At 31.6% G+C, this 27,004-nt stretch overlaps 2 protein-coding genes across 2 annotated transcripts; one reads left to right on the top strand and one right to left on the bottom strand.

Moving 5' to 3' along the window:
- Positions 1 to 197: 197 nt before the first annotated feature.
- Dd (CTD nuclear envelope phosphatase 1-like protein dullard) lies at positions 198 to 13,257 on the bottom strand. Its single transcript, XM_068777002.1, has 7 exons — positions 13,012 to 13,257; positions 12,859 to 12,925; positions 9,237 to 9,427; positions 7,700 to 7,812; positions 6,391 to 6,506; positions 5,589 to 5,740; positions 198 to 4,135 (listed from the first exon to the last, which is right to left on the bottom strand). The coding sequence occupies exons 1-6, from the start codon at positions 13,108 to 13,110 to the stop codon at positions 5,595 to 5,597; spliced, it is 732 nt and encodes a 243-aa protein (XP_068633103.1). The 5' UTR covers positions 13,111 to 13,257; the 3' UTR covers positions 198 to 4,135; positions 5,589 to 5,594.
- A 628-nt stretch (positions 13,258 to 13,885) lies between these two features.
- Positions 13,886 to 26,678, top strand: AP-2mu (adaptor protein complex 2, mu subunit). The gene is made up of 11 exons (XM_068777016.1): positions 13,886 to 14,031; positions 14,200 to 14,397; positions 15,113 to 15,275; positions 16,463 to 16,578; positions 17,623 to 17,725; positions 18,539 to 18,661; positions 19,918 to 20,077; positions 21,494 to 21,727; positions 22,321 to 22,459; positions 23,694 to 23,819; positions 25,233 to 26,678. The coding sequence occupies exons 2-10, from the start codon at positions 14,221 to 14,223 to the stop codon at positions 23,799 to 23,801; spliced, it is 1,323 nt and encodes a 440-aa protein (XP_068633117.1). The 5' UTR covers positions 13,886 to 14,031; positions 14,200 to 14,220; the 3' UTR covers positions 23,802 to 23,819; positions 25,233 to 26,678.
- The last annotated feature ends 326 nt before the right edge of the window (positions 26,679 to 27,004 follow it).

The raw sequence follows: 27,004 nt of genomic DNA, 5'->3' as shown, positions 1-27,004 counted from the left end.
TAAGTTAGTTAGATAAGAAAACATATATCCAGACTTTTGGCATCCCTTCTATGTTAATGTCACCACAATTCAAACACCATAGTTGGCCATTGTTTCTACCTGTTTGGAACATGTAATGAGAAACTAAACTTTTATAAAATAACAAACCTCTACCACTGACCTCTTTGCACTATAAGCTGGAAATAAGAGTATACGAATTATAATAAAAAATTTTATTTTTACACATTTATGTTACCGATTGTACATATGAAATCAAAAGTAAATTTTATAAACACATATCGACTACAAAAAACGAATGTGTATATTACCTAATAAGCCATTTCAATGAAAAAAAAAACAATTTTGGGACTTAATTACATAAAAAATTCTTTGAGTATTGTGTGGGTAATTTTAGTTTTTGAAAATCATAAGAACTGTTCTCTTTTTGAAATCTTCAGCCACTGACCTTTTATTCAGCAAAGGTGGACAAAAAATATCTATTAAGAACAATGTTATATATTACAATGTTTCAGTGGTAGACATTTTTGTTGTGTGTATACGTAGACTGGTAAATAGTCAATACCGTAATAGCTATAATAAACCTCTTATAGTCTGCTCCATGGATGTCGGTTTAGTTAATAATGTTAAAAGAAAATTACACTTAAGCTCAACCCTGTTGCTCCTTATTTAACAAGCTATTTGATACGCAAATTGTTTAAATTTTAGTTTTTCATGGATATCTGAAGAAATACATAATATTAACTGAATGAAAGTAATTTCATATTTAAAACAATTTTAACCATAGTGCAATAAAAATTCTGTTCAACATAGAATTACACTCGTTACAGAAACTAAGTGATATAAATAGATGGAGAGATTTATTGAATATAAATTAAAAGTTTATCTTAACATGGAGATGGCTTTGTTATTTCGGAATATTTAAAGTTATCTATGAACTGATTATGATTAAAATATTATGTTATGTAAGTCATAAATAATCAAGAGCTTCGATATATAACTTACTTTATAAAGCATACTAAAGCTATGATTTAAGTTAATATTAGTAACTTATCATATTCAATATCACGTCAGCATGCATCTGACGGTGTTTAAATTGTCACAGAATTACAAAATTTGCAGATTTATTAAAGAAATTTAAAAAATATTAAATTATTTTTTAATTTAAACATACAGGCAGGATACCAATAAATTGTTAACAATACACCTGCCAGAAATCACTTTCTATATAAAAAAATTTTGGCTAGCGAAACGGTTAAGAAATATAAGACTCAACATGAATGTTTATACCAGGGATGGCCAAGCTCCTTAACAGTTTCGAACAATGGCTCAAGCCATTGTTCGAAATTTGAATATTTCGTGAACCGCAATTAAATACGCATTTAGAACATGCTAACAGGTACTTTTTACAATTATATTTATTGAAATTATATCATAAAAGTACAAAATATGTGCAACAAAGTACAGCACACATACATGACAGCATTCCTAATAATACTTAAGATGTCTGTTAGTTAAGTATGATTGGTTTGAATTTCGCTAAATCAATAATGGAATAATAATAATTATTATTCACACCAGTAATTTTTGATTTCCCAGCTTACATAGGTTATATAAATTTAAATATTGAAATAACTTGACAATCAATTGGAGCCAAATATAATCATTCAAAGAGTTGCAGTTTGGCCATCCCTGGTCGGTGAAAAACCTCTATTGCTATAAACACAGGCTCTACAAACCCGTGCGTGTAAGCCTGATTCGTTAAAAATCAGAGTGCCAGTCAACATGTTATCTTAAGATGATTTTTAAAGTTAATGATCAATATTATGACTTTACATTGAAAGTAACAAAACCACTCCATTTATAAATATCACTTATTATGACTCAAACTATATCCTTTGAGTTGGTGCACAGCACTCCTATACAATAATCTAAGCAGAGGTAATACATTTAATTCGATTAATTATGACAATTAATTACTTATTAACAACATCTTTAGTCTGTTCGCAAAGAAAACACTGTATCATTGTCTGGTGGCCTAGCCACAATTTATAACCAGTCAAATCATTACTAGTCTCATACTTAGGCCAACGGACAATTTATCATTAACGCGAACAGACTGCAGACAATTTCATACCGTTCCTGATTTCATGCTAAATTAGATATTCCAACTAAACCGACCTCCATGGTGAGACCCAAAACCAATAGAAACGGATTCTGTATACTTTGTACATAGTTGCGTAGTATCGTCTACTCTATTGTCATAGACCGGGCGTCGCTCTACGACGGTGCACGTAAACGGCTGACCATTTGCATTAAGACTAAAAATGCAACGGTGTATAATAATTATATTTCTTTTAAAATTGTTTATATTAAATTCAATATATCATAGTGGTTATAGAGAAGTACATAAAACATTGTATGTACTACAAGTATCTACTTTTAAAAAATATGATGCAAATTTGAATTTTAATAATAGAACAAAAAATTATTATAGATACCTATAGACTTGCACATATGAACTAAATCATCACGATTTATTAACAACCATAAGGCTTAGAGACTTGAAATTTTGAACGAATATCATCACTTATCAATATACATCACTTTCATCAAGTACAAGTGCGCTAAGAATGGATTCTTAGAAATTCTACCACCATGTTATATAATGAAATGTATACAATTTTCATTCGTTGTAATTTACTATGCTGTTTTTATATATCTTTACGAAAACTCACCCGCAAGCGTGAGTCTCTTCATTTAGCGGAAAACTCTTAGGAGCTTTAATATATTAATGGTATTGGAATTTATCTAACCATTGCATTTCAAGTTCGTTTTAATGTCATTTCTTCTCTTGTATTGATTTCTCAAAGTACCCACACCGTCGCAGTGCGTACCCCGTACTTAAGTTTCACAGCGCGTGTGACTTAGAAGTAACCTAATAACATAATACAAATCGATTTACCGACTCCCAACGAATACGATACCCAAGCGTGATCACGCGGAAGTCGGTGAACCGTTCTCACTAAAATTATATTTACAAATAGTTTTATTGGTAGTTTGCACAGAAATTTACGTCGGAACATTTTCGATGACATCATTGGTATGTTTAAAATTTGTAACTATACGACATAAATTTGGTGCTTGAGTATAAATTAAACATAATTCAAATCACTACTTCTTTCTACACATCTCACACACGAGATCCGAGAATTTTAATTTTAATTTCATTTATCCTAGATGCAATAAGACGATCGGAGTTATAAGTTCACTAAACCACTCGAAACTCGTGCGCAAAATAATTATGATTTTTGACAATACTCGTTATTGTATAGTGGTCTTTACAAACTGGCAGTGTTAACTACAAACAAAAAAAATTAGGTCAATCAATTAATTACATCTAGCCAGTATTAATAAGTAAATTGACAGTATATCGGGCGCCATTTTATCTACACTTAGTTTTTTGATATAAAGGTTCAAAATCTCAAAATTACTTAAAAAATAATCATAAATATTTTTGATTGGAGAAAAATTGTTTCATACATAATTTAATTTTAAGTAAAATAACTCAAGTGTTCCGATTTCAAATATTTATACATGACATATGCTACTACCATTGTTGCCATCAAACGGTTTAGATACAAATGGCGGCGGCGATACTTTAGACAAAATTTTTACAATAACAGTAAACACATTACAAAGTATATAAATTATATTGCTATCTTGAAATCATTCAAAATCCTTAAGTTCATCTCTCTTCCGAGTAATTTTAACAACGATCTTTCTCATTAACAGCGAAGGTAGTTTTAAAATTTATCAACTAAAAATCATCAATAACGCCATCTATCTCACTCAAAGGCGATATAAACGAGACGCATAGAGTACACTTGCACAGACAACACCATCCCAGCGTCCTACTCCAGTAGGCGGCTACAAAAATATACACCGTCTATGTATACACGCTAATCACAATTATTTCCTTTTATAATTCAGAAAAGAAAAACAAAACTTAAAACTTTCTAACTATATTATCTCTATATGTATATTTGAATAGAAGCTGGAGCCTAACAAGTGAAAAAATAATAAATAGGATCGAGCGCCTCTGCACCCTTCATTTTGTACAAAAGCCGATTGTCATCTGAAAATAAGGAGAATTCATTTTAATTAAATTTACAATTCAAGAAACAGTTTATACAGTCTAATAGAGAAGTTTTTTATCTCCAAGTTTGTAAACCTTTTTTATACTTGTGTTTGCAACTGCAACCAGTATCAAACTATAAGCAGATTTTTTTTTCCCTTATCTCATTTAAGACTCTCTTGAACCACAGATAAACATGTTTCAGCATATGTCACCAGGTTTTTGTATGACATTGTGTTTCAGTCGCTTAGAGTAGCTGAAAGTTGTTAATGCGATAGCTAAGTTGTTCGAGTGTGTTTCCAGTCACTGATTTTTTTAAATGGTCCACTTTATTCGGGCCTCTTGTCTCCCCCTATCTCATTTAGGGACAGAGAATTTACAATTTTTAATTACTTCATATCCGTCTTTTTAATTGTTTACTCCTCTTTCAGTCTTCTTAACATCATTCATATGGTCTTATAGTCGCTGAATCTTGATTTTAAGTTACTTTTAACTCTTTCTTAATAGTGTTTATGTTTAGCTCCTCATAGATCTCTGTTGGTAATATACCATGGCGCGTTCGATATATATATCTTTGGTTACAAAAATAAATCCCTTGGTCAAGCCATAACATGAGAATGACTTTACATAATACTTCTATCAGAAAAACTATGAATTCACTATGAACTATGCCTGTTTGACAGTCCGCTTTGAACTAATCTCATTTGACAGTTCATTCACCTCAAATATACGCTTCCGTTTAACAACTGCATTGTAAAGTATTGATAAATTACAAAATTAATTTATTTATTTTACACCTAATCAATAAATAAAGTAACACTGAAATATGTTCCAGACCCATAACCCCCGCAACACAAAGTATGTTGCAATAGATAATAGATAATACAGTTGTGTGATAAACATATTATTGTGAGATTTTTATTCAGATAGTTCTTGGATATTGCTATTTTTAATACCGTATCTTGAAAATTTCAAATAAGAATTTGTGGTTATTAATATGGCCAGATTTTTAAAACTCATCAATTTCCTAAATCAATCTTATTTAATGACACACCGGAAATCATCTCATGATATTGACCGCTATAAAAATCCCTTGTCAGGACTTGAGACATAGTTACACTGTAAGTTGTTTATGTTGCAATTCTTTAGCCCGGATTCATAAGAATAGGGCTAAAGTATTTCTTGCTAGTTTTTCTACAACTCAGTGAGGTGTGGTTAGTTGAGGTTTTGACCAGGGTGTAGAGGCCCATAGTGAACCAAGGAGGTCAGGCAACCCCTCTAAAAGTATTAAGGTTGACTACCAGGGTTTTAGTAGGTAGGAATTCCACATAACCCTATCCTTCCCCCAGATACAGGGTACCTTGTGTCAATATAAAATATTTCCAACTAGAAAAGGTAGGGTTGACATTGGCTTTAACATACATGGTAATGGTAAGTGGCGGATGGTAGGTACCTGCGGCTACCAGAGGCGGTGCAGGTGCAGGTTGCGCGACAGCACAGAGCGCACGTCGTGCGTGAAACGCAGCGCGTCGAGCACCGGCAGCAGGTTCAGCAGCGCCACGTCCAGCGGATCAGAGAACCACGACTTTATCGGGATCGCATTGTCTGAAAAAAAAAGGTATATTTAATGAACATCTTAAATAAGACTCATTGTCATGTCAGTCAATACACGCCCACTGCAAGACAGAACTGCTGTACTTAGGCACCTAAGATTAATAAGATGATGGAAAGAAGGCGATGAAAGCAAGAAGGAATGAAAGAACAAAATGAAAGATATTGTGATGGAAATAAGGTAAAAATAAAAGGAATAGAGAAGTATGACAGTAAGTGAAGAATAAAGATGAAAAATCTGAAAAAAATATTTGTAAACAAAGACCCCGATCCCAAATAATTAGGGGTATGAGAGGCCTCCAATAGCGGGTGCCATAAAAAAAAGACAGAACTGCTCCAAGATCGCCATGATGACTGGTCTTGCATTGCCTATGTCGTTGCTCCCTCTTTAAGAGGACAACTCACCGTCTACCAGCTGGTAGTCGTCATTCAAACACAGATGGTGACATAATGCATAAAAATATTTTTTGCATCTTAGAACGATTACAGGATAAAGTGATATGCTATAGATATATATACAATTTAATAAAACCTATTATCGAAAGTTTTACTACTCATTTAATATTATTTATAGCTTGTATAAATAAATATACACGGTTAAGTATTAATAGAAAGACATTTGTCGACGACAAAAAAATGATTACCTGGGAAGTCCCGGTAAGCCCCCGGAGAGTTGTCCAATATGAAAACCCTGTTGAGGTCATCGCATATCGACGACAGGTTCTTTGTGTAGGACCCGTGCTCCGGCGTGCAGTGCTGTCTGAAAACAAAAATACAAATATTTTACAACACTAAATACATATTCATTAAGCAGGGTTGACCAAGCTCATTGACAGGTACGGGGTAGGTTTCCAAAATAGTAATTTTTCGCGAGCTGCAATTAAATATGTTTTAACTACATCAGGTATTTAAAAGAGTAGTAGAAAATACAGAAATTACATTTATTAAAACATAACCAGTAGAAGAAAATTATTGTAATGAATTTATATAATAAGTAAATTTATTTAATTTTTTATGACAGTTCAAAATTTGTTGTAATTTCTAACAGCAATTTTCAGTACTTCTTTCAGCCGCTGGTCAATACTGACCAGTGTTTGCTTTTGACGAACATATTATCTCTAAATATAGTGACATTTATTGAGAGCAACTAATAATCTTTCAAAGAGCCGCAGGTTGGTTACCTCTGTTATATAGGTTTATTCACTAATATTAATTAATTTATGCTTGATGTGAAATATATAATAATAAATTGTCAGGGTTGCATCAAATATTACAAATGTTTTATGTTAGCTTAGTAAAGACGGGATCAGCTCTTTTAATATAAAAACCAAAATTTTTCTAGATTTTCATGTTCTGTCAATCCCCAAAATCCAAATAGTCATAGTTCTGACATCATCGCAGCATTACATAATAAGGAATAGATATGCGGCATTAACAGACACTTTTTTGCAAATCTTTTTACATAAATATTAATCACTGTTTTTATAACCTGAGAAAAACGACTTCCATTATCTTTTTAATTATTTTCCTAATACTTTATACAAACTTTTGTAGGAAATTTATAATTTTCAATGCGGCTTGCCTTTGCGTAGTGCTAAATAAATCAAAAACAGAGTAATTACTTAAAACTAGGTAGACCAATGTGGAGATAGATGACTTTGTTAAGGTCATTGATAGATATTGTAAACCGGCTGCTTCCAGCTGTTCTTGTTAGGAATCTATGAGAGAGGTCTATGTCCAGCCGTGGACATAGTTTGGTCAAAATAATGATCACAATGATCATTTCATAGATACCATCCATCTTTTTTTTATATCCTTTGTTGATATTTTGTCCATACAGACGTAAACCTACTTCACGAGAACTTCTAAGAGAAAACAATTTCATTAGAAAATTTTTCTTTCTACAAATTGTTAATAGAAAATTAATATTTAAATGACCTCTGTGTCCCTCACCTGTAGAACCGCCGCCGCAGAATACCCCGGCCATTGTCTAGTTTATCAGCAACCGCCGCACCATATATTTCCATTGAGGCTGTGAATACAACTAGTTCATACCACTGTGAGACCTGGAATATATGAAAATAATTGTCCTTTAAACTGAACTGTTTGAATAAAAATACACGAAGATTTATTATATATAAGCTATACATTGTAATTTATTATACTGTACCAGGGGTGGCCAGGCTCCTTGATAGTTCGAGCCTTTGTTCGAAATTTGAAATTATCGCAAGCGTTTTTTTTTAAACATGCAAACAAATATTTTTTACAAAAATTATATGACAACAGTACAAAATATGTATATTGAAGTTAGATATAATGGCACACGTATATGACAGCACTCCTAATAATACTTAAGATGCCGGTAAGTTATGATCGGGTTTGTATTTCGCTAATTTATGGTGGGAATAATAATAATAATTATTCACATCAGTCATTTGTTTCTATTCCCTAGGAGCAGACATCTAAAAATCAATGGTTTCAGAAATATTTAACAACATAATGTAACAGTAATTAAAAGCTTTTATAAAATTTTGATTACTATGTATTAAAATTAATTATTGTTTACTATCTTTTCTTGCAGACTGTACCAGAAGTTATCGACCTGTCACATTTCAGTATAGCAGTATTCAGTAGTATTCAGAGTGATCACTATTGGAAATAGGAACACAAGCTTTTTATTAAGTTTAATTCTCTTTAAAATTTCTACACATATTTCCAATTAATTTGTGCGTCTCAATAACATTGGAAATAGGAATGCCTTTGAATATAACACATTTTCATATATATGTCTCCAATACATTTAATCAAATTTGCCTGGTACAGATAGCCATAAGATGCACACCTTAAATTTTTGCAATTTTAAAACAAAATGCGAAATTAATAAAATTTAAAAAGAAAACCTGTTCACATAACCTTTAAACAACATAGTATATATATTTTTTGGCATAATAGTAAACATCATAAAATTGGAAGAATGGACTGATTTTTATAAACATAATTATAGTTTGTATACTTCATAACAACAAATAAACAAACACATCAAGCAGTGCAAGGAAATGTCTAAATACATGAGTTGCATTAAGCCTGTCAATCAAACAGTAGAAATAATTCCTGGGTTAATATTTTTAATATATTTTCATGTGTGCAAGTTAGTCAATTTGCTTTCTAAAGTCAGAAGTAAATGCGTAAATATAGATTTTTTTACACTTTTGTATCTGCTTGAGCAATCATGAAGAAACTGGATATTTATTTATTTTGAAAAGCACATCAGATGCAAAAGGTTGTTGATAATGAAGGTGAATATATTGTGGATTAAAAATAAAAACTTGTTAAAAATGTTGTGTGAATTTAACTTATGAAAGTGACATTACTTTCCGGTCCCCCTAATACAACAGCAAATAATTTTAAAAAAAACAGGTTAATATCTAATGATTCATTTTACTATTTTAATTATTATATTATCGTTATAATAAATTTCAAATTTACTTACTATATCTAAAAAGTAATCAACATGAGGCCGTTTATGCACGAAGAATCTGACAGGATGTTTATCTATGGTCACTTTGAGTACAAAATCAGGAGGAGTCCCCGGTTTCACCGTCGGCCGTAACATCGCATCGTGGTGTGAATGTATTAACGTTTCATCTAGATCTAACACAAGCATTTTTCTCTTCACTAAACCTGAAAAAACCATTATATATACATATCTAAAAATATTTTAGATTTTTTTACATAATACTTTGAGAGACAATAATAACTAGACGAAAAAGGGTAATAAGGCATATAGTGACTAATCACAGAAAATTATTATAATTAAAAATACTTTCCTTAATGCAATAGAAAAAGATTTATACTCTTTTCATAATGTTCATAATTTTAAATACAAATGACAATTTTTTTTAAACTACCTTCATTAGAAGGATTTTTTTATTATTTTGTAGTACAATAGTACTGATTTGATAAAAACTTTCGAGTTCTTAAATGTTCACCATGTTATTACAAACTTCCTTTTAATTATTTAGGTTACCATGACCATTGGACAATATCAGATTTCAAGTAACCTGAAAGTTTTTAAGACCATGCTTGTCTAGCTGATTTAAAAAAATGCAGTTATACTAATAAAAAGAGAGTGGGACATATACAACTGTCTGTTTCTTTATAGAACTGCTTGCCTGATAATAGTAAAAATATAGAAATTGTTGTTTCAAAGTAGAATTTACAATTATTTTAACTGGAAGAGTATTTGACAATTAAAAGGTGTAAATACTACCCTCCTAAATATATTATTTAAACTACATTCTATAAACAATGATTTTTATTAATTTATTTCTTTGTAGGTGCTTCGCAGCAGACAGGTTTATATATAACAAAATATAAACAATAAATAAAATATAATTACAAAGTAAAAAAAAAATTACAAAAGTGAACATAAACGAAGAAGAAAAACAAAACAGAAGATATTGTGTAATAGTAACAGTGTATAAGGGGTGTGTATGTTTTATTAATGATTCCGGTTACACATATAATAGTAAGTATACAGCATACAGTATGTACTATGTATATACTATATATAATTTAAAGGTGAAATATAACAAGAAACATCTTTTTGACGCAAAGAAAAGACATCTCAACACAATATATATATATATATATATACACATATATATATACATATATGTGTGCACAACCTTAATGAACAAACATCTTTTATAATTTTAAAATCTCTGTACTATAAACCTTTATGTTCACAAAAATCTCAAAATGATTGTTTTTTTTAATATAAAACCACTGTAGAAAGTTAGTCCATCCAAGTTTTATTTATAAAACTTACAGAGATAATATTAGAATAGATTTGAAGAAATTAACATACATTAGCATACAAAAACATGTGAAAAATTGTTATAGTCTGATTGGATTGCCAAGTCATGTCGTTGTATTATTATTTATGTCGGGAAAACCATTTATGTAGCATTAGTTATTTCTATGGGGATAAGAAATTTAAATGAGTCACTGAAGTTAAACAAAACAAGTTATATCTTCAAAAATGTTAGCGTTTTAAATATCTTACAATATCTGAGCAGTGGTAGTCCAGTGGTATAAGACTTGCAATTACAGGCCATGGGTTCCATTGCCGAGATACAATCTAATATATTTCAAAATTTATGCATTCATTATATAGGATTGCCATTGTACACAAGTTTTTTTTACGTAAGTTGTTTACAAACAAACTCCTCTGTATATGATAATACCATACTGCAATTGTTAACCAACCTGCCAAGCATGGCAATTATGGTACCCCCTCCCCCCCATAGATGTCTTTGAGGGAGGCCTTTGTCTTGTACTGGGTGACTATAGGGTGAAATGATGATAATATCTATTCTCATAAGGATTATATTTGTCACTTTTTTAATAAATCTCAATGTCACTATAATTGTGTTAAATTTTAAACACTTATGAAATTATTTCAAATAACTATTGCTTATTTTGTATGAAACATAGGTTTGAGGACTCCTACGGGGGTATATTTAGAGTATATATAATACAGTAGTCCATACTATAGAACTACCCATTGTCCACATGGATTTCTTGACAAGTTGAGTTACCTAAAGCCAATTCTTGTTTAATATGAGGACAATGTCGGTTAGTAGCAAAAAACAAAGCTTTGAGATAAGACAAGACTAGAGGATATGGAACATGGTAAGATAACTAGGAATATTCTGGAAATAATAAAAAAGAGGTAAGAAGGACCTGGCAATCACCTCAATGACAATCATCAAGATATATGAGTGGGAATTACCTTAAAATGGTGCTACTACACTTAATGCAGATACATAGGTCTGTGACACAAAGAGTAACCAGTGCTTTAATTTAACTGGCTGGACAGATTGTAGCAGAAAAGAATGTAAATAAATATATTGGAAAATGCCAGTTTTCCCACAGGCATTATCACCAACTGGGTTCTAGTGACAAAGCACAGATGGCTGTCTCAAACTCTTTCTGTAATTAGGATAAAAGATGTTACCAAGATTCTTGGCTTAGACTGTTGCCTTTTTTCATCAGATCGCTGATGACTAATGACGAAATTGGGTGTCAGTTCCTCATAAGGGTACATTGGTATTGACTGTCACTTGATATGTATTAAGCATTCCAGAATACTTGAGAGCATAGGGGGATTGAACTTGGACTAAATCAAACTATTAGATACTTTAAATATAAATCTCATAGACTTATTTTTACAAGAAATGAGATTGTCATAATTATTTTACTTCCAATAATGTAGTCATTTCATAATTTCAGCTGTAGGATTTCTACTGTTAGATATTTGCCTCACCCACAGACTTCTAATAATATCAGTTGGAAGAGGCCAGCATCCAACAATAATATAAGTATTCAGACATGTGTATTATAATTTTTATTGTAATTCATAGAGTATCTAAATGCACCGCTGGAATATTCAAATAGAATTTATCTTGTATTAAATTATAAGAACAAGGATTATTTTTATAAGATACAGTTTGTACACAAAATATTGATGTACAGTTGATACATTATAGTGAAATAGACTGCATATGTCTATGTCAGAGATAAATAGCATTGTTATAAATATGCACAGTGGAAAGAGAGGAAGTATTTGGAAATTCAAGATATTTGCTACCAATAACCATGGCTTGGTATTTCTTACATTTGTCTATAATTACATATTTAATAAACCATAACAGGAAGTCTTTAATAATTGCAAAAATAAAATATATCGATTCTTAGTCCATGATATTAAAAGATAAGAGTTATACAATACAAGATAAGAAACTTATGATAAACAATATGGTAAAATATGCATCTGTTTTCTAAAAACTTATCAACACTACTACAAATATAAATCATTTACAAATATTTACAGTTAATACAAGAACAATTTTAAAGCAAATCTTGTAAGAATGAAATTTGCATGTTTACATGGGAAAGCATACAGATGCAGTCCTCAAGCGTTTAGATAACGCAATACATATGGGTAGATAACACGCGTCCAATTTAAAGATAAATACACAGTCGCAAATCATTCCATAAATTGCAATAACAATAATAAGGTATTGATAAAAACTGATTGTACTCACTCAGCCTGTGTCGAGATACTGGCGAAAGTGGATATATTTCATATTTGACAGATTGATATTGAGCCAACTGTAAAGGAAACATCACATGTAGGTACACAATTAACGCTTACAACTCACCAAATTTACGATTCAATTCTGAAAATTTATATTTACCGCTCGGTAGTGCTTTCTAAACATATAACAAAAACAACTCCATACTTTGGATGCGATTAGCATGAACGTACGTAGGCCCATCTGCAATTGTTTCAGCATTTGAAAAGATTATGAAACGATTACTAAAGTACAGGTGCCGTCGCTTTCAAACAAACGCAAACGGAACGAGATCATTGACGGCGCAATTCAAAACAAATTCAATAAAATTAAGCGCCGAAAACATCTAACCCGCCATGACATAATCGACCCAGATCTCGAACCATAAGCAAGATAAAATTTTCCTTTCATTATTGTCTATGACAAGCAGGGTTACTACTACCTGTCGTAACATTTTCTATATTTTAATTTATGTTAATAAAATGTAACTTTTATTCTTGTGCTTGAACATCTAAATACTTAAATAATTATTAACATTGATCAATTGTATGGGGAGAACTTTTTAATTCTAAAAGACAGAGATAGAAATCTTTGGTTTTGTAAAATGTGCAATATGTAGTAATTGATTGTCACAGCTATTATTCTATTGTTAAAGAATAATTCGTCCAAAGATTAATTGCAGTTGCGACATAAGTATTAAGGTGTAATGTTTTGGTACCGACATACTTTTACAACTCATAACCTGTCCTTTAAATTAAGAATGGGTGATATTTTTATCCAAATCCATGAATACATATTATTGTGTAACAGTATACTTCTTAAATATTAGTTACATAAAAAGAAAAATATTTACAAAAGCCTATAAAAACATTTTTAAGCGTTCATATAAACCAATTTTTTAAATTAGCTTACAACATTTTGGAAAGAGGTCGCTTTAAATTAAATTCAATAGTATTTCATAACTTATCTATGCCTTCTGCAACTCATCTGATGCTATTGACGTTTCATTTTGGGGGCGGGTATCGAAGTTAAATCTTCAATCTTCGTGAATTAATTCTAAAATGATAGTATTACAACGTTAAGTTATATTATGTTTAATTACCAAATAGTAAAGACTCAATGAATGTCTTTTGGATGCAGTAGGTGAGCATAAAACTTGGCGGTCCACAGTTCGAGTAGCTAACTGTATAAAATTTATTTTATTGGTCATATCCTGTTCTATTGATTAACTTATCGACTTATTCGTCTTGCTGAAGTGTCCCAGTAATATGTTTTATTTTTCGGGTGTTGATTATCGATATTTATTTTCAGCTGTTAGAGGCTTGGGTCAAAATGATCGGAGGTCTATTCGTTTACAACCATAAAGGCGAAGTACTAATTTCGCGGGTGTATAGAGACGACATAGGACGAAATGCGGTGGATGCGTTCAGGGTGAACGTTATCCATGCCCGGCAGCAAGTTCGCTCGCCCGTTACGAACATCGCCCGCACATCCTTTTTCCATATAAAGGTAGGTCTAGTTTACGCCCCTCTTGTTCTAGTAATTTTACACATTTCAATATATTAATTAATAGAAAACCTTGATAAGAATTTTCTTTTTAATATGTGCTTCAAATATGACCCATTAATAGAGTTATTGATTTTTTTATTTATTATATTTTTTTAAAATTTGAAATTCATTGTCATATTGAAAATTAATTTTTATCCATAAAATGTGTATTTCATTGTCACAGCTTAATGCAATAAGAGATCTGTACTGCAATTGTAACTATAGTCTCATTTGTGTAGTTTCTTCTCATATATTTGTAAGTGATTTATTGAGCAGGGGTTTGACTCTCTCAGGTGCCCTTGTGCCTTCTGACTTTGACATCTGTTCAAGACTGACTTAAGAGCTTTGCTGCCTCTAGGTCCAGTGCCCTCAAATTATTTAAAAAAATAAGGGCTTTTGCCTTAGTGTTCTTTTACCTCTTATCTGTTGAAACTAAATGCCACTAAATCAAACTTGAACCATTAGTTGTGAAACAATATCTTTTGAGATGGTACTTTATCATCATTTCAGCAAATAAGTGTCCCCTGTTGGATATAGGCCTTCCTTAGAGCTTTCCAATAGGGCCATTTAGAAGCAGCCTGCATCCTGAGCATTCTGGTGACCTCAACAAGGTCATCTGTCCACCTGTACACATGTTTAATTTTAAATAAGTAAATTAAAATGTTATGTTCAACAGCGTGCCAACATCTGGTTGGCAGCGGTGACCAAGCAGAATGTTAACGCTGCAATGGTGTTTGAATTCCTCCTCAAGATAATTGATGTGATGCAATCATACTTTGGCAAGATCTCAGAGGAGAACATCAAGAATAACTTTGTCCTCATCTATGAACTTCTGGATGGTATGTTAACTTCTCCTTTCTTTTGTTACTCATTATCATATTTGCCTAGAGATACACTGCAAGGAATGGGCTTCTCTCAAAGATCTCCTCAATGACCAGTCTTATGCTGCTGGCATCTAGAGTTTTACTGCAATCTTAACTATGTCGTTGTTTCACCTAGTGGAAGGCTACCTATGCAGTGTCTTTCTTCGTTTGGTTCATATTGAATATATGAGTATATTCAATATTAACCTATTTCTATTTCTTCTATTTCTATTAGAATAAACCATTTACCATTGAAGATTCCTGAAACATGTATTCTACTCTGGAAGACACATTATATATCTTGACATTATTTAAGTATACTGGTGTATTGTTTATGATTAAAATTTTAATGCATACTTTGTTTTTTACAAAAACATTAATATTGGGTATTTTAAAATTATCTTAAGTAAAGTTAAAATCTTCAGCGTTTAAAATATATCATATGTAACTAATTATATATGATATATTTTAAACGTATATATAAATAAAGATTAATTTTAACCCTGATGTCTTATTGACAGCCAGTTTCAAGTAAGAGGCTGATTAGTTTATTAGTACAATACAGACTGCATTTTAGTGTGTAGCAGAATTACACTTTATCCCTAATCTATTTTCTTCCATTAGACAACACAATGTATGGATTCATGACATCCATACATGGTTAAAATTCCTTCCATTCACACTAAGAGTTTTGTGGATACTTTTAGAGTACAAACAGGAAGGAGTGGAACAACCTATCTACAAATAATTTAGGAGTCTTCAAGACAAGAGTGAATGGGTTTATTCTAGGCAAACATGTACCATCACAGAAGTTATCACTTAATCTTAGGCGAGACACAGATCAAATGATAAAGAGTAAAAAAAACTAAATTCCACAGAGGATGTTAAAAACAATGTTGTTATTAACATTGCTTACATTTAAAAATGTCTAAATGATATGTAAAGATAATTACAATCTCTCTTTTTTATAAATAAAGTTATACCAGTGACTATTTTACACCTATAAGTAGACAAGAACAATGTGCTTTTTTGGTTACATAACATTTATTTTATGAAACTTTACTACAGTTTTGGCTATATGTGGGTATAGTCAATCCTTATAAAACCTTTAAGTTAAGGGGGTTATATAAAAAAAATTATACTATTAATTATAATTTTTGCAGAGATATTGGACTTTGGATATCCCCAGAACTCTGATACGGGAGTACTGAAGACCTTCATCACCCAACAGGGTATCAAATCTGCTTCTAAAGAAGAGCAGGCTCAGATTACGTCACAGGTGAGCAAATTGCATTTTTAAACTTTTTAAGCATACGCAGGTTTGTCATGCTTGTCTTAAATGAAAAAAAGGCATTTATGAAAATGATCACAAAGAAAAAAAAACTAACTAATTGTGTTGGGGGTGTTTATCAGAGCAGGGTGCTTTTGGAAACCTATTTAACCACCTACTTTATGTTGAACATTGCCATTACGAGGAAGATGAGTTGAATTCTAGTTGGAATCAAAGTGGATTCTTCTGGAGTTTCTCCTCATACCTTCTAGACAAATATCACACTAGTAGGTCTATTAGAAGTTCTCGACTTAATCTGTATGAATTAAATTGCAGGAGATACAAACAAATGTTTGTAACATTAAAACAGCTTTTTAGTACATGGATATGAATTGTATATAGTATATGCACCAAATTTAGATTTTATTTGTTGTTGTGTGTCTGTACATTAATCTCTGAAATTGCTGGACTAACTTCTGTGGAACTAATACTGGCAGATAGCTAATGTAATAAGGAGTAGTTTAGGCTACTTTCAGAAAAATTCTTAAATGAAAGCAAAAACTAAATAATTAAATTTTATTTTGTTAAACTCCATGCAGACGAAGTCATGCACAGGTAGTTTAACATACAATGTGACATAACAACAGGTGCAGTGAAGGCATTTTTGGGTGGATTTTTTTTCAAGTGTTAATGCAATTTCTTTATAATTCATCATATCTGACATTCTTTTTGACTGTTTTTAAAAATCAGATGTGATTTCTATACGAAAAAACTTTATGTTAGAAGTTATTTCGTAAAATGCAGGTATTTTTAGGTATCTTTATTATCTCTATTAATCTATTGTTTCTGAAGATGTTAATGCTGTTAGCCCTAAGGCTTTTACAGCTTCATCGGTACTGTGTTCACGGAGCGGAAGGGTCCGTGAACTAGATTTTCTTTATTAGTGATTCACAAGATGTACTTGATTTTTATCTGTTTTAAAAAATATAAAATTTCCTAACAGGAGATGATATTCCTAATATTTTTTTAATTATAGTTTAAAATTCATTTTAGGTGACAGGGCAGATAGGATGGCGACGGGAAGGGATCAAATACAGACGCAACGAACTATTCCTCGATGTTTTGGAATATGTCAATTTGCTTATGTCACCACAAGGTAAGAGTTGATTGTAATTTTTTTTATGGTTATTGACAAACGATGAGGTGACGAATGTCTATACTTAGTGAATCTCCTTGAGATTGAATCAAGGATAAGGAGATCTTTGGACGAATGAAAATAATCAAAGTCATGTAGCATGGAGATAGATTCATTGGATTCAGAAGGTTCTGGAATGAAGGTCACAGACCAGCAAGCACAATGTATGAATTCCACCCAAAGTAGATAGATGAGATGACTTTGTTAAGATAATAGGAAAAGCGGATGCAGGTCATCAGCTGGTCGTCTGCTGGTTTTATCAGAAGGACTACGTCTAGCTATGGACATCATTTGAATGAAATGATCACTATAATATGTGAATCAATTTTTGGTACTTGCTTTGTGTAGTAATAACATGAATTTACATTTATTAATATCTGTAGAAATTTTAAACAATGAATCTAAATAGTAAATGTTTTATTTTAATGTTAAATATAGTAATTACCCCTTGGACATGGGCATAAAGCAGTAACTGGTAGACAATTTTTAAAAAAAGTTTAGTCCTAACCATGTGTCGATATATATACCTATATATACACGTATATACATATGTATATATATATATATACATACATTCATATATACATCTGTATGTAGATTGCAAAGCTAAAGCTTTCTGTTGAGCAGTAAGCTATACATTCACACTTTTACAGCTTTTGTAATAACAGTATGATCTTTACCATGTATTTATGTATCTATCTGTTTTTGATATTTGTTGAATTGTAGCATATTCTTTACTTTCAAAATTTAAAAATAGTTCTATAATGATTACAGGGCAAGTTCTATCAGCTCATGTGGCCGGTAAGGTGGTGATGAAATCCTACCTGTCGGGAATGCCAGAGTGCAAGTTTGGCATCAATGATAAGATTGTTATGGAGGCGAAAGGGAAAGGCAATGGTAATTTTATTATTATGTATGACTTATAGCTAATTTTTTTGGCAAGCTTTTGACTTTATAGTATTGAATAGTTTTTTTTTATTATTCTGTCTGTTTGCAAAGAAAGTTTGTATCAACTATTATTTGTTTATATTTTTATTTTCAACAAGGTGGACACCAACTTTCTTAAGGTTGTTAAAAAAACTGGGTATGTGCCGTTTCCAACAGATCCTATTATGGGGTAGGCCTATGATCAGCAGTATAGATATCCTGTGGCTAAGATGAGATTATGATAAAAAATCCACATAAGGACATTTTTATATGTACACTGTAAAATATGTGATATAATGTACCTGTATAAATTGATTCATGATCTGGTGGATTCCTCTGAACTTATCTCGCAAATTAAATGAGAAGATCTGTGATATGGTAAATAGATAGCACTTTTACCTGCAAATAGGCATGGGCCAATATTCACTACTGTGTACAAATTGTCTATACAATAAGTAAATAAAATTTGATATGTTCTCTGGTCCTCTGGCCTTTAATTATTACATACTACAACAATATGAATATGTAAGAAATTACATGTAATAACGTGTAAGAATTCTTTTTTATTTATTATTATATAGTAGAGGAAGGTTTTCATAGCAGATAGTACTAGGAACCACTCGGGTTTATATTTGTGCTATTAGAGTTTAGATTCATGGAATATTGTAAAATTAAATTAAACAAAGGGTACAAATAAGGAGGACAAGTTTCAGTTTGGAGCAGTATGAGGAATTAAAAGTATATGCATTTAAGTTTGACGTAAATTTGATTATTGATGAGTATCATAAGGTAATCAGGAGGCACTAGATGCAACCTGTTACCAATTATGGTATGAGGGAGGCTTATGTGTAGTAGTGGACATCCTATGATTGAAATGATGATGACATACATATTATTTCTCCATGGTTCTCTTTTTTATGGCCTCCCTTGTTGGGTGGGGACCTCTCATATGCCCTTATTTGGTTTCTTTATTTAACATTTTTACTAAAATTCTCTAACATGTATGACAGTTTATTGCTTTGGCTTTTATTAACACTGTGATGTTTATTTCCTTATTTTTTATAATCTTTATCACATTTTTTCACAACAAACTTTTAAATTAGTTACGTTGTCTAAATTTTTACATATACATATTTTTCTCTTTTATAATTTAGTCTAGTAATATACGAGTATGTGCATCAAACTTTTGTAAAATTGCTTAAAAACTTTAATATTAATTATTATAGGTGGCATATCTGGCAACACGGACAGCGAAGGCGCGCGATCTGGCAAGCCGGTGGTAGTAATCGACGACTGCCAATTCCACCAGTGTGTTAAGCTCAGCAAGTTCGAGACGGAGCACTCCATCTCTTTCATACCTCCTGATGGAGAGTTTGAACTTATGAGGTATGTTGATGCCTTCTTAGTACATTTGATGGAATTCTTAATGATTTTGTTGAGCTCCCTAGGACCTGGAAGTCCATTAGTATGAGGGGTTGTCTAATGTTACCATTACTAGGACACAAGTCTCATCTCGGAGACAAAATGAAATATCTACACTAATGAGACTGGCTTGTGCATTCGGCTTTAGATTCACAAGTATGTTGTGCACTGGTCACTGTCTACTTGACTTTTTATTAAGAAACAATTTCTTCAGTTATGGGGTGATTGGATATTTGTTCCAGTAACATTTGGCTGTATCCACATAATTTATTTAATTCGATAATATTTCATCTGTCCAGAGCCATCATTCACAAGGGAACCCTGGAGTTATGTAGACGAGGTTTAGGCTAAATGCCTTCCACACTGTTTCCTTAAGATAGCGGAATCTATAAATGCCAATAAGGGATCATGTGGCTTCAGAGCTTAGCAATAAAAACAATTTCTACTTTAAATGTTTTGTGACCAGATCCGTTATTAAAACAAAATGCACCCATACAGAGATTTGAATGGAAACCATATATATCTTAAAACAGTTCTTAACCTCTAGGCTACCACTGCGTATTTTACATGATAATTGGTTATAGGAGTAAAAGCTTATATTGACTTCACTGCCAGTGTCTTGAACATGGGAGTTTGTCAGAAGGAAATTTTATTTATTGTTTATTTGTTTATAAATGATTTAAATGTTATTAATTAATTACCATTTGTATGAATAAGGTAACTAAAGTAAAAAAAATAAATCCGAAATTTTACCCACATCACTGCGAAAGGAATTTTCTCTATTAGTGCGGGGTTTCTCGTTTTTGCACACGGCGGACGCTGTCTTGAACCTATGGTAGGGATAGTTAACAAAATATAACTAAAAACCTATGGTTATCCAACGAAGTTAGAATGTTTAAGCGCAGTGTGGACACTTTGTCATGTTACTTCGCGTGATGCCGGCGCCTTATTGGCTCATAAAAATTGGTCGGCATCTGGCGATGGTGCGAGATCGTCCCCTTTTCATTCACCCCGCCGGCACGAGACCGGCAGCTAGGTCTTTAAAGGCGTTTGTATAGGTCATTTGCTTTAAATAAATTTATAGTACACTCGAACCAAAAATCAATGATTCCAAAAATAATAACATAATGATAATGTAGTAAGAAAAGTTGTGTGTTTAGTTAAATTCTGATTAATGTGTGTTGTAATCAATTATTGTTTATCGTCTTATCTATCGACTTTATACTGCCAGTTTTTAGCCTGTCACATTCCAATAGAAAAAATAATTAAATGTTACTTATTTTAAAGTGATCACTTTATATATAGTGACTTACACCAATTACCAATTTTTACACCAATTAAATCGTAACATAAGCATTATTTTTTTGTTTTCGTCCATAGATACCGCACGACCAAAGACATCTCGCTGCCCTTCCGCGTGATCCCCTTAGTGCGAGAGGTCGGCCGCACAAAGATGGAGGTGAAGGTCGTGCTGAAGAGCAACTTCAAGCCCTCGCTGCTGGGACAGAAGATCGAGGTGAAGATTCCTACGCCGCTCAACACCAGTGGAGTCCAGCTTATCTGTCTTAAGGGCAAAGCTAAATACAAGGCCTCTGAGAATGCTATTGTTTGGAAGTAAGTTTAAAGTAATTTTAAATATCCAATGTCTTAAAAAAACTTGCCTCTAGAGGTTATATAAAACATTTTACATATACACATCATATATGTACCTAGATACATTTACTGTCAATTAATGTATTGTTCACCCGATAATAAAATCAATGGTTTCAGAAATAACAAATAACATATTTAATAATTAGTAAAAAACAGTATTTAAAATTCAAATTGTACAAACATATTTGATAATATCTTTATACAGGTTGATTGGAAATAGGTGTAAAAGCTTTGAAGCTATTTGCTGACAAGTAAGCTAAACATTCACCCCTTTAAAGTTTTTACGTCAATAACCAGTCTTCATGTATATAGAAAGATTTGCTACCCTGATAATTTAATTTTGCATTTCTTACTTTGTATTAATTTTAATGCTTATTTTAAAATGCAATTTTTTAATCTTTCTATTGTACAATGGTGAAATATTTATACATACCAATATTAATACATGCATACATATATAATTATTTACATCTGTTTGTTTGAGTTTACCTATTTACATCTCTGCATATCTAGCCCCCCTAATTGCAACTAAATATATTAAACCATTTTTACAGAATCAAGCGCATGGCGGGCATGAAGGAGACGCAGTTGTCGGCGGAGATCGAACTGCTGGAGACGGATACCAAGAAGAAATGGACTCGCCCACCCATTTCCATGGGCTTTGAGGTGCCATTTGCTCCATCTGGCTTCAAGGTGAAGTTTACAACATATTTTCATTTACATTTTATTTTTTAAGATTAAAAAGTTAACATGGCTCTATAAGTTATTAGGCAGAACTGTGCATTTAATGATAATGTTGCTATCTATAATTGTTCTCAGTGTCTGCATAGACTGTTAAAACCACCTTCGTAATCACTACTCCTCTTTCAATATTATTTTGTAACACAATGAGCAGAAACTCATAGTAATTAGCCTAAAAATGTAAAATTAGTGTTTATTGTTAGAGCATTCTATATAAAATTACACTTGAAATGGCACAACAATGAGTAGAAAGGCATTGCTAATAAACCTTTCAGATCAAATTAAGGAAACAACTCGAGGCTTTCTTGAGTTGGAATGTTAAATGGGTTATATCAACAAGTAACAGCCAAGCCAAAATACTCTAGTGAAGGCCCTTGACCTAGTGACTTTATGGAGCACGGAAGCGATGATGTAGGGGTTCGAATCTAGGCTTCGCAGGGAGCCTTCAAGCTTCGCTACATTATGTGATATAGGCTTACCCACAGGTCAAAATAAAATATTAAGATGAAAAAGGAATCCAAAGTAAATATATCAGTGAAGCCTCTTCACAATAGGCACTGCTAAACACTTGCTGTTAAGATCTGAGATTATGTAGTTGTTACTGATGTTGCCATTAGTTTTGGAAATATGTTGCAATTACAATGAATATTTGTAACTAGAACTTTTGAATAAAGTCCATTATGATTATGATGTATATCACAGTTCCCCAAACTTTTTTGTGTTGTAGACACTGCCATGTTTTTCCGTGTTGGGTAGACCTCCTACTTACCTGATATTGATTTCCTGTAAATTTCTAACTGTAGAGAAGTTTGGTGTTAAAAACTTAAAGTAAAAACACATGTTAATTTATATATTTATGTATTGAATTTAAATTAAAACTACTAAAAATAAAATTTTGTATCTGTTATGTAAAATATACGTAACATATTAATATTTTTTTACTTCATAGGTACTTTTATAAATAATATAAATGTTTTGTTATTATAAGATAGTATGGATGTAAGTAAATAGGTACTATCAGTGTATGTGTTGAGATCCACAATTGTGGACCCCCATTTTCATTTCATGGACCCCCAAATTTTTTTTTGTTGACGTAGACCCCTTGCATGTTGTCATAGACCCCGAGGGGTCGATATAGACCACTTTGCGAATCACTGATGTATATAAACTTGTTTGGTATCTCTAGGTTCGCTACTTGAAAGTGTTTGAGCCGAAGCTAAACTACTCGGACCATGATGTTATCAAATGGGTGCGCTACATCGGACGATCAGGCCTCTACGAGACACGATGCTAGGCGACTCGGCTACACCTTGTGAGTGACATATTGCTTTTAACTTGAAAACGCCTAATTTTGTTCTGTTATATTTGTATATTTTTTTATGTTATTGAATAATAGTATAATGTTTGCCTTGCGGTTAATGAATTGGACTATACTTCATAACTGCATCTAATTATCTAAATGTGAACAAGGTTAGAAATCTTATGGCTGAAATGATGATTAAATGTTACACACCATGTAACATAAATGACTACCATTAAGAGATACAACAACCCTATAAGAAAATCAATAGAGAATATCAAGTCACAGAATTAAATAGCATAATGGTAAAGCAGAGAATTCAGGTCGACGACAGTTTTTATATTTAGGCGACTAACCGGATACCTTGATTAATTATGACTATGCCATGATGTTGAGACAATAATGTTGCATGGAAATTTTGTTTTCATAATCTATTCTCGTTAATTTCTTTTAAATTTTTTCATATATTTGATTCTTTATATGATTGTTGTCAACCAAGACCAATTTTATTTCAAATGTTCCTGAGCCAGGTCAGTCTGTCCAGTTTGTAGTTTTCTTTGCCATCGACAAAAAACATATGTTGTATATAATACATTAGTATAGCAGTAATATTATGTTATAGAGACTTATGGATGGAACGTGCCTTTCATGGACAACATATATATGTCTTGTGTATTATAACTTGATTGCAAAATAGTGTTAAATATCTTTTAATATTTAAAGTTGATAACATTTATCCAACCACCTGAACCTATCGAGTATACTTACTTCAATCTCTGATTACCATACTCTTATGGAGAAGATAAATTGTTAGTGTCAGCTCAAGGTCTTATCTCTGAGGTTCTTGCTCAGTCACTCGATGTAGCATCTGTCTTAGGTGGATGTGTCTATGAGAGCCCTTTGGCCTTGTTATGGTATGGTTTAGGCTATGCGCTTTTAGCACCATGCCACCTCAAACTTATCTGTAAAATGCTAGGCAAACAACATTAAAATTTATATCATAATTATTATCTTTTGTTGTGAGTTATGCCTGGAATTCTTAAAGTATTTGATGTCGCCATGAATGTAATTACTACCCAGTGTAAAAATCTGTTCCTGTTAAAAATTATTTTATACTGATGATATTTTATAAATTGTGATATATATACCAACATGTTGTAGGAAGTATCGTGGATAGCAGAAAAACTGGATTTTCAAAATAGTTTGGCTAAAAGTAGTGTCCAAGTATCTATTCATTTTAGAAAAGTGATCAAAATAATTTTTTGATCCCTAAATTACGAGTATAGGAAATCGTTATAAAGTTAAATAATTTTGTATGCACTCTGTATTAAAATTAATGTATTTTAGAATTGCATTAATCGATCGTATGCGTATTGTTTATGTAAAAATAATATCACAATTTTTTATCTGTAATTTTCATTTCAGAATGCCACACACAGTTCCCGACCTCGATATAAACCAATAGACGATACGGCATGTTACATAATATTAAACATTTTGTATATAATTTCTCAAATACTTCAACACCTAATTTCAAAAAGCGAGGTTTTCCTTTTAAATATAATTTCATTTTTATTTTGTATGTCTTATATATATATTTGCTGAATGCATTAATGTATGCGGGGCCATACAGCATACTATTTACAAAGATATAATTATAAGTACTTGTTTCAAGAATCTCAAGTAATAAACGATTTTTTACAAGGATAATGATTTATTAATTGGTTTATGCACAAAATTATTTGTAGAAGAATTGTAAGATGTACTTTTCGAAAAAACTTTTACCATGTTATAATTACTAAAGCTTTTTAACCATTCTGACATTAATGATGAATAATATATTGTCAATCATGTTAATAGTTGGTCGAGTTTTAAATTAAACGAACTATTTTTAATGTAAGCAAATAAATTGTTCGAGGAATATAGCATATATAACGTTAATGTCAGAAAACTCAGGTCTCAATCTATTTTGACTTTAATATCTGTAGTGTAATAATATCTAAAATTATGAAAAACGTTAAAAAAACTGTGTTGAAACTTATGATTATAATATTGACAGCTATTTTTGAAACTGTCAGATGAGATTGACAGATGTCAAATGGTAATACAGATAATATATATAAATGCTTACATCATTATTTATTTAATGTATTAGCGAATCATACGTACCTATAAATTACTGTATTTTATTTTCCTCAATTCACATGTGTAAATTATGTATTTTACTTGTTATATGCGAATAACAGATTTATCGAGTTAATTGTAATCAATTTAGAGATTCGATTATGTAATATTTCATCATTCCTTTAGCGTATTAGAGTTGGGTAGGTGATGATAAATCAATTTTTTCCCCTTTAACTGTCTGGTTCTGATGAGAGCTATCAAACTTTTGACAGGTGTCAAATTTTTGACAGGTGTCGAATCTAATCATGATGGTGGTCACTTTATATAGATGAAATCTCTAATGGCTATTGATAATATTTGATATTACTTTATTTAAATGATTTACGTTTTAAAAAAATGCGATTTATCATATACAAACCCATTAATATATCATCGTGCGAGCATATGTAGTTATACGTAATATATATTGTTATATGTAACTTCATTAATAGTTTTGTGGCACTTGAATGAAATTATATCGAGTGGCATGATTCATCGATAGGTAAATAACATCACTAATTGTTTAATGCGAAATGTCGTTTAATAATGTTTCTTAATGCGTAGTATTAGGATATATTTTCGTTTGCCCGCGAATCTAGTTGATATTTTGCAGCTAGGCGCAAACTAAGTGTATCAGTGCATGCTGTTATAGGAAATGCTTATATCGTGTCGTGTTACAAAAACTATGATGTACAATAAAGCTGTTTAAAAGACAAATCTATTTTTATTTATTATCCCTTTACACGCGATCTATTTTCCGATATTTCATAAAAGCTACCCTTGTAGATATAGGATGTTTAGTGGCAGATTTATGGTCTTAAATATGATTATTTAAAAAAGGAATATAATGTGTGAAGGGAGGGTAGCAGGAATCGGAACGAAATGAATTTCTCAGTTACGACGTTGATCGTTGGTTAGCTGTTGAGGCATTTTTAACCCTTAAATGCATGTTTTTATTTATACTTTAAAATAATGTATCTTGCAGATAAGTACACTATAATTCTGGGAAAAATAGAAAAATATATCCATACCTA

This window comes from Battus philenor, unplaced genomic scaffold, assembly GCF_028537555.1.
Source record: "Battus philenor isolate CCGP_79_NKW_IND1 unplaced genomic scaffold, ilBatPhil1.0.hap1 SCAF_13, whole genome shotgun sequence".
NCBI lineage: Eukaryota > Metazoa > Arthropoda > Insecta > Lepidoptera > Papilionidae > Battus > Battus philenor.
This window is presented reverse-complemented; position numbering and strand designations above follow the sequence as displayed.

Coding starts and splice junctions, on each gene's coding strand:
- Dd (XM_068777002.1), bottom strand. CDS start 13,110: ATGCTGAAACAATTGCAGATGGGCCTACGTACGTTCATGCTAATCGCA. Junction 12,926..13,011: donor TTAGAAAGCACTACCGAGCG/GTAAATATAAAT, acceptor TTTCCTTTACAG/TTGGCTCAATATCAATCTGT. Junction 6,507..7,699: donor CTGCGGCGGCGGTTCTACAG/GTGAGGGACACA, acceptor TTTTGTTTTCAG/ACAGCACTGCACGCCGGAGC.
- AP-2mu (XM_068777016.1), top strand. CDS start 14,221: ATGATCGGAGGTCTATTCGTTTACAACCATAAAGGCGAAGTACTAATT. Junction 14,398..15,112: donor CATCCTTTTTCCATATAAAG/GTAGGTCTAGTT, acceptor TATGTTCAACAG/CGTGCCAACATCTGGTTGGC. Junction 22,460..23,693: donor TTGCTCCATCTGGCTTCAAG/GTGAAGTTTACA, acceptor TGGTATCTCTAG/GTTCGCTACTTGAAAGTGTT.